Below are 8,647 nucleotides of genomic sequence, written 5' to 3'. Positions count from 1 at the left end.
AAAAGAGACTAGTTTAGTCAGGCGCGATCTGCCTGCTACAAACCCGTGCTGGTTTCCCCTCAGCATAATTTGTCCTGCCGGGCTCTCACAAATGTGAGCCTTGATAATTTTTTCAAAGACTTTGCCAAGGATGGAGGTGAGACTGACCTGAGCTAAATCTCCAGGTTCCTGAGCTAAATCTCCGGGTTGTGTAACTTCAAGCCTGTTATGTGGTTTCAAGGGCTCCTTGCAATAGCTGGGCAGCATTCTTCTTCCCTCATTGATAAAGCAACCCACAGCCCTGAGGCCCCCTCTACACATGCAGGTTAAAGGCGTGATGGGATCTAATGGGATCATGTACATGGCAGGAGGCATGATTTGAGGATCATCCATTGGATCCCATTGCACCTTATTGCTGGTGCAGGGGGAGCCCGATCCCAGGCTTTCTCTGCACTGGCAAGAAATAAGCTCCCATGGGTGAGTCCTCCACACATCCCAGTTGAGCTAGTTGGACCTTTTGATGGTGTGATAAGTCTTTGCACTGTAGCTGGCTTTGAGGCAATCGCACCATTAACCAGTTAGTTGCGGCATACCTCCAAGTGGTAGAGGGGACCTGACTGAGACAGAAGCTGTCCTGAGGGGGCAGAAGGGGTGTGGGGGAAGACCCCTGAGAAGAGTAGGGTTGCCAACCCTCCCGGATCGACTGGGAGTCTACCAGAACCAGCATCCATCTCCTGGTGACTACTGAAAGTAATCTGGGAGACTTTAATAGGATATTTTAAGAAAATGAAATGAATGGCAACATGTCATGCTGGAAAAAAAAATCTCTTGGAATAGCTTCAGTCATCAGTGGCAACCCTAGAGGAGAGGGGCAGGTAGGACGTCATGCAGTGCTGACTCCTGGCTGAGCTCTCCCCCATCCTGTCCCCTCTTCCTCTGCCCTCAGGAACCTGGACCTTTTTAGGGTGTATGGGCAGCACTTTCTAGAAGCAGGACATGGGCTGCTGCGGTTCCCCTGTGGCAGGTTGAGGCATTAGGTCTGTGTTGTGTGAGGGTTGAGATGGGGGGGTTTGCACAGGCTGCTGTCGCCTCAGGGATGACGGCCCTTCCAGCCCCGCTTGTGTGCCACGAGGGAGGCGGCTGTGCCCGGGGAGCAGCCCAGGGGCTGTGCCCGAGGCGGGGAAAGCCCCCCCCCTCCCGCCCGGCTGCGCCCCCGGCCCCGCTCGCCCCTCCCTGCGGCGGGCGGTCCTCCCCCCTCGCGGAGCCCGCGCCTGTGCGGCGGCGGCGGCTCGGGCAGGCCGGTGCCGCGCGGCCCAGCCGGGGGGGCCGGGACCATGCACCGCGCCGCCTGCAGCCAGCGCTCCGGCTCCTCCTCCTCGGGCTCCTTCCAGCCGCCGCCTCCGCCGCCGCCCGCCGCCGCCGCCGCCCTGCAGCCCCTCGTCCTGGGCAGCGGCAGCAGCGGCGGCGGCAGCAGGGGCCGGGGCCGGCGCGCGGCGTCGCCGGGCTCCTCGCGGGCTCGCAGCACCAGCAGCAGCGGCGAGGAGGAGGAGGAGGAGGAGGAGAGCATCAGCCTGAGCAAGCCACTGGTCCCCGCCGCCCCGCCCGCCGACAGCAGCGGTGGCAGCGGCAGCAGCATGACGGCGGCGGAGCTGTACGCGGCCCCGGCGGCGGGGGGCAGCCCGGCGTTGGCGGCGGGCGGGGCGGGGGAGGCAGCGGCGCTGGCGGCGGCGGGGGCCGGCGGCGGCGGGTCGCGCTGGGGCTACAAGGCGGTGTCGCTGGCGCTGCTGCTGGGGCAAGGCGCGCTGCTGGACGCCTACCTCATCGCCGTCACCGACCTGTACTGGTGCAGCTGGATCGCCACCGACCTGGTGCTGGCGGCCGGGTGGGGCATCTTCTTCTGCCGCCACAGCCGCGCGCGCCGCCGCGAGCGCCCCCCGCCGCCGCCGCCGCCGCCGCTGCTGCTGCAGCCGCCGCCGCATGGGGGCCGGGGCGCGGGCCGGGCCGGGGGCCTGGCGCGGGGCGGGGACTGGGCCTACGCGCACCTGGCCTGGCTCATCTACGCCATCGCCTTCACACCCAAGGCGGCCCTCATCCTGGGCACGTCCATCGCGGAGCTCATCGAGCTGCGCCTGCCGCTGGGCACCACGGGCTGCCGCCTCACGCTGGCGCTGTCGGCGCCGCTGCTCTACTGCCTGCTGCGCGCCGTGGCCCCCGACCAGCCGCCGCAGCAGCTCCTGCCGCCGCCGCCGCAGCCGCACCGCGCCGCCGCCGCCTTCCTGGCCACCTGCCTCGACCTGCTGGACAGCTTCACGCTGCTGGAGCTGGCGCTGCCACCCGGGCGGCCCGCGCCGCTGCCCGCGCCACTGCGCTACGCCCTGCTGGCCGTCTACTTCCTCTGCCTGGCCTCGCCCGTGCTGTGGCTCTACGAGCTGGGCGCGCCTCGCCCGCCCGGCGCCGCCCGCCTCGCGCTGCACCTGCTGCTGCCCGCCGGGCTGCTGGACGCGCCGCTGCTGGCGTTGCGCTGCCTCCTGCTGCTGCGCTACCAGCAGCCGCTCTCCGTCTTCATGCTCAAGAACGTCTTCTTCCTGGCCTGCCGCAGCCTCGAGGCGCTGGAGGCCTGCTGCCTGCTGCAGCCCGCCACCAAGCCCGCCCCGGCCCCCGGGCCCGGGCCGGGACCCGGGGCCGCCCCGCTGGCCCGCTGCATCTCTGACAACGACGTGGGCCCACACGGCTACGTCAACACCCTGGCCGTAGCCCAGAGCTGAGGGGCCTCGCCCAGGAGGCAAAGGCCGGGAAGGGTGTCGCCATTGCCCCCCAGGCCTTCTGCCGGCCCCTTCTGCCCCAGAGCTCAGGAACAAGGGGAACGGGATCCTCTCCCCACCGGGCTGAGCTGGCTCTTCTTTCCAGTCCTTCCTCCCTGGCAGAGCTGCTCTGCCTTGCCGCTCAGGGTCCCGCATTGCCCCGAACTGTTATGACTGAGGGCTGGAAAAAGCTGCCGGTTCTTTCCATGCCAGTCTCCCCCTGCCTTTCCCAGGAAGGAGCCTCTCGGCAGCCGTCGGACACGCAGCGCAGGCTATCTGCCTGGAGGAAGGCAGAAGCCCTTGCTCCTTGCAGCAGCTTTTGCTTCTAGCCCCTTCATAGCATCTCAAAGCCCAGGTCTGTTTCCCCCTTGCTGTGTGCCAAAACATCTCATCAAGGTGCCCCTCATTAACAAAATGAGTTTCATTTTGTTTCCCTGCATCAAGGGTGGACTGGATTCTGGCCTTGATGACACTTAGAAATCCTGATGGGCTGAATGTGAGAAGGAACTAAGTGGCCACGATCTCCTCTGCACGTCTGTCCTTGGGGTACATGCAAGACCACAAAGAAGATGCTTCCTTTTAGTCTTCTTATAGCCTACAGAGGCACCGTCTCTGTTTTACATCTGCTGAGACACGGAAAAAAACGGGCCTCCGAATCCCCCATGGAGTGAGCTTCTTTTCTGGGAACTGAGGCTGCTGGTCTAGCAGTTTCAAGGGAAGCCACTTGTCTCCTTGCTGAAAATATCTACCTCTGTGCTTCAACTTTGTTGCATCTTGTGCTAAAAGAACAAGTGAGTCTGAAATGGGCCTACACCAGGGGGCTGAGTCTCCCTCCCCCCCCAACAAAACAAAACAAAACAAAACAAAACAAAACAAAACAAAAAAGAGACATTTATTTCTGGTGAGAACAGGGTCTAACAACAGGCTCCTGCTTGTTTCAGGCAGCAGCAGCCACTTGCTGGGGCTCCCAGTTTTCTGTGAATATGCATGTTTTAAGGATCATTGTTGTGTTTTGTTTTTTTTTACACGGACAATAAGGGCACCCTCCACTCAGCTTAGGCAGGCTGGGAAGATTTGGTCCAGCAACTGTGAACTTTCCATTTGCACCAACTTTGAAGAACAGACCTGAGACTGGAACCTGCCAACTGTCTTCCTTGCTACCAGCAGGGGAATCTTGGTGCTGCTTGGAACAGCTGGATGAACCTCATTTGACTTCCAGACCTGGGCAGGGAAGTGCTATGATGAGCCACCTGCATGGGACAAAGTTGCACACCACAGTTTACCTGTCTTGGTGAGACCCATCCCCCACATCTTGGCATTGTCTGTCATCCATATGTGCATATGGCTAAAGGCTGGGGGGGGAAGAAGGTAACTGATGCCATTTCATGGAATACAGCTGTCCTTGGTGTTCGAGCTCCATGGATGTTTGGGGCAGCTTAAGCCTGATTCATTAGCTGGCTGTAGCTGCCCCAGGAACCCAAGATGCTGAACAGAAAGAACTAGGAAGGGAAAGCTTTGTCCCCTCCCGGTTGTTTCTTGACAGAAATGCATTCACATGGGATGGTAGGCACTCTGCTGTCAGAGCCTTTTTTCCAAGCTGCCCATATGGGAAAGGGAACAAAGTGCAGCAGCTCTCCACAGCCAGTGCCAGAATCATACGCACAGCTGGGACTTTTCCTGTGCATGTACATACATTCCTTATTTCAACTCTTGGGCTTCACTGGGAGGGATGACACTAGAGCCGGAGCTACTGCTGTCACTACCCCACTCAGAGCAGGGTAGAGGTCCTCCTCTAGAGCACTGCAATTACACAATGTTTACAGTCCATGACTTCTCTCTGCTTCCCACAGGTGACCTGTGGTGGCCTCTTCTCTCCCCAGTCCTGGGTGGCTGGCTAGCTTCAGCTGTGACATAGAAAGGAAGGACCCAAAGTGCCCTTCTGTTAAAGCTGCAGCTGGTAAGGGTGATTCGCTACTCTTCCCAAGCCAGCCAGAGGCAGCAAAGACTAGGCTTAATTTTCCCACCAGTGCTTTATTTTTATCTGAGCCCTAAACAAAGTGCTTGTTTTGGGCAACAGTGTGAAATTTGGCCAGTGGCCTTCTCTTGAGTAATTTCTTTTTATTTGTCTGGACAATCTTGGTGCTGTGAGTGACTGTGATTGTAAAACTAAGTACTGTGAACTTTTCCTACGTGATCTGAAAGGTGCCTAGGGGGATGCTCGTTTCCTGGCCAAAGGGAGAGAAGGAACTGGAATATCTGCATTCAGGTAGGGGGTCTTCCCCCTCCTTTTTAATATTTAAACTCAAAAAGGAACCAAAGTACCATTAAAAAAAACAGGCAACTCTTAGGTATCCTAGCCTAATAGTATTCCACTCTATGCAGTCAAACAGGCAAGGTATAGCATAGAAAAAGCTGTCAAGAGAAAGGAAACAAATGTTGCTGTTCATGCTTCTAGTAAAGCTGCCAGTGGCTTATCAGTGCACTGCGTACAAGGTATTTGGCAGGTTTAAATTATTTGGGCACAAGTATAATTCAGACAGGGTGTGTCTACATGTGCGCATTTAATGTGCGTTACCCCAATTTAAGGTGCATTAAGGACGCTTATCTACATGTGCGCATCCTTAACGGAACTTAAAAATGGTGATTTTAGGCTTAAAGCAGGTATCAAATTTATGCGCAAATAGCTAAGCCCCATTAGCAAATGTGTAGATGTGTTAATGTGCATTAACATAGCATGTATTCATTGATTTAGGACTAACTTCAGTCCCAAGTCAGTCTGCACACCTGTGCTAATGCACCTTAGCATGTGCATGTGTAGACACACACCTAAATTGCCTTAATGCACATTAGGCTAATATGCATTGTTTAGACATGCGTAAAAGCACGCCTAGATACACCCACAGTAAAGGAACAGTAATAGCGGAACTGACACATTCCATTTTCTTTGTTGTAGGTGATGAGCAATAGAGCTACTGGTCAACCGCAGGCAAGTTTACACATGTGCTTTCATGCTCATTAGCTTATTTTAATGTGCATTAAAACCGTGCGCTTTTGCTAATGTGTATTGAAACAGGCTAATGCACATTAAGCATCACTTAAAAACTGTGAGCACTTTTACATGTGCTCCGGGGGTGGGGAGTTGCTCTTTAATTAAACTACAAGCTATAGTTCAAGTGCCCTGCCGCCATTTTTAAGCATGGGGATGCTGAAACACAAGACACAGGAGTCTACTGTAGCATGGCAATTGCTATGCTTCAGCAGACTCAATCGAGTCTGCTCCAGTACATCAGAGCAGCATGCATGCTTATATATAGGTGCCCTGTGTCTTTAATTAATGCGCATTAAGATAAACTAATGCACATTTTCTTAGTACCTCACAATGGAGGTACTAGGTTGAATGCTTATTAACTAAAGTGCATTAATGCACATGTAAATATAACAAGTTCATTTTTCTAATAGACATTGGTGTGAAAGGAGGTATATTGGACCTTTGCCTATAGATGAGTTTCCTTCGTCTTTAGTGGCTGCCTCTGAGATGCTGACTGTGCGGTCGTTACTGCAATCATTTAGTATTTGTTTATACATGTCACAAAACAGACATTTGTCGGCGCTACTGTGCAGTAACTCAGGTTACTGTACAGTCATTTAGTACTTGTATAAATACTACTGTGCACTAGTGTCACATCGCTGTTGCCATATTATGCTATTGCATAGTAGTATCGGCCAACTGTGCAGTCAGCGTTTCATATAGATGTGGCCACTTTCAACAAGAGGCTACAAAGCATTGTGTTAATCTTGTATATTAAATTTGTTCTTCAGTTCAAAATTGTGCTGAACACCTAAGTCTCAGAACAGGTGTTTTGCCATATTGGTTCTCTTGTAGAAAAGCTTCAGTACAGGGTGCGACTTTTATTAACTGCCATTGTTTCCTGGATACTTGCCAGTTGGTACCAGACTTCTAGTGAATGCTTTGTTGAGCTAGCTGGTTTAAGGAATCCCCTTGCAGCAAAAATGGCAGCTATAATAATACCAATGCTAATCACCCATTATGTTAAAATAGTTTAAGTGGCGTTTAAGTCCGCTATAACTTTCTTCACCCCCCCCATGTAGAATTTAACCTCTACTTCCATTCACATTGTTCTGCTCCAAAAACCTTTATGAGAGAGGAATGAACAATTGTACTTTTCTGGTTGCAAATGATGCCCCTTACCCCAAACACCTTGAAGGCATGTTATGTTGCCTGTCGCTTCCACTTTAAACAAGCTCCTGGCCTAAGTCAATATTTTGGTAAGCCACATTGTACCATTGGAAGGTACAGGCTCCTATCTATGTAACTCCAGCATGCAAAGTAGTCCTGCACCAGAACTTATTTAGGCTTGTTGTGGTCTCCTGAGATGCATTTTTGTACCTCCTTCATCTGAGAGTGTCTACCCAACTCCAAGGAGGGGAAAATGAAATTATAGAAAGGAATAGGCTGTGTGGCAGGAGGAGGCTTGACATCCCACCTAGCATCTAATCAGAACTTGTATTTTTTAAAAATGAGATTTGTTCTTAAAATAAAATGAGAAACTTGTGATTGTTTCTTGTGTTTTGTTACCTTTGATTTCTTATTACCATACTACTGCACATTACCTTAAAAATTAAATATCAACAGTTACAATAAAATATTCAAAATTATTTGTGTCCTCTCCCCCAGCTGGAAGTACACAAACAGATTTTCTTCAAATGAGCATCCTGTCAGAACAAAATGGTGAATTTTAACTCAAAGAGCAACTTTTCCAGAGGTGGATGAGCAAATTGATAACAGTTTAAGTGAAACACTTCTGAGCTCCTTACTTACAACAAATGTTTTTGTAAGGCATAGAAAGAACTCATGGCAAATGTTTCTACTATAAAGCTGTGAAACAGAAGTTTGGGGGCTTTTTCTAAATCCACATCTTTCACTACCTAAGAGATGAAATTTGCTTCTATTCTAGTGGTTATGAGGACAACTCATTGTGGAGCATGGGAAGAACATTTTAGGTCTTGTACAAGACCTATCATAGTTGGGCTAAACAAGTAATAAATAGCAACAAAGACAGGTCTGGGACTAAGCTGTTTTTGTTGGAGCTTTTCCATTTGCCAATTTTTCTGGCCACATAGAAGGAAAGTTATGTTTGATGGTCTGCCTTCAACTGGCTGATTCTACAGAGAAGTGGATGGCTGTATGTAAGCCTTTTTAATGAGAAGTGTCACTCCATTACACCAGAGAGGTGGCCAGCTGTGTTTGTCTGAAGTCAGGCAGACAGAAGTGGGGGTACCTTAAACTAAAGAGGCATGAGATTTTAGTCAACAGCCTACTTTATCAGATGCAATGAATGAACTAGGTTGTTGCCTATACAAGCTAATGGCTCTCTAACTCAGTCTCCGAAGCGCTACCATGCCCTACCTTCTTCCATTGTGCCAGATAGCCCTTTTTTTTTAAGGAATGGTTTAATATTTGGTGTCTGTTTCTGTGACAATTCATGTGTCAGTGCTTTGAGCTCTAGAGGAATGTGTGGATACAAGTGGTAGGTGGAAATCAAAGGGCATTCAAGGCAGTGGCCAGCAACTACTGAGAGTTCAGGACCATGGCATCTGCACAAGATTTTTTACCTTGGTCTGTTTACTTTGCTACTTTTTTAAAACAACTGGTCTTTGGAATCAAAAGTTCTCTGCCCAAGGTGAGTCTAATAGGTGGCAGAAACTTGTTCTATCAAACTGTTATTCTAAAAAATCCTGTGGAATCTTAGTATGGTGAGAAAGGTAGCATGTGTGCTTATTTGAAAATTTCTTTTTCTTGAGTAATGATTCATGGTTCTGGCCCACCCCAGAGACAGATCTAGAAT

At 51.5% G+C, this 8,647-nt stretch overlaps 1 protein-coding gene across 1 annotated transcript; it reads left to right on the top strand.

The window, feature by feature from the left end:
* The first annotated feature begins 46 nt into the window (after positions 1-46).
* Positions 47-7,353, top strand: TMEM121B (transmembrane protein 121B). Its single transcript, XM_059726519.1, has one exon. It carries the CDS (start codon positions 1,314-1,316, stop codon positions 2,742-2,744), a length of 1,431 nt encoding a protein of 476 aa, XP_059582502.1. The 5' UTR covers positions 47-1,313; the 3' UTR covers positions 2,745-7,353.
* The last annotated feature ends 1,294 nt before the right edge of the window (positions 7,354-8,647 follow it).

This window comes from Alligator mississippiensis, chromosome 4 (assembly GCF_030867095.1).
Source record: "Alligator mississippiensis isolate rAllMis1 chromosome 4, rAllMis1, whole genome shotgun sequence".
NCBI classification, from domain to species: domain Eukaryota; kingdom Metazoa; phylum Chordata; order Crocodylia; family Alligatoridae; genus Alligator; species Alligator mississippiensis.
Note: the sequence above shows the minus strand (reverse complement) of the source record. Positions and strands in the feature narration are given on the sequence as shown.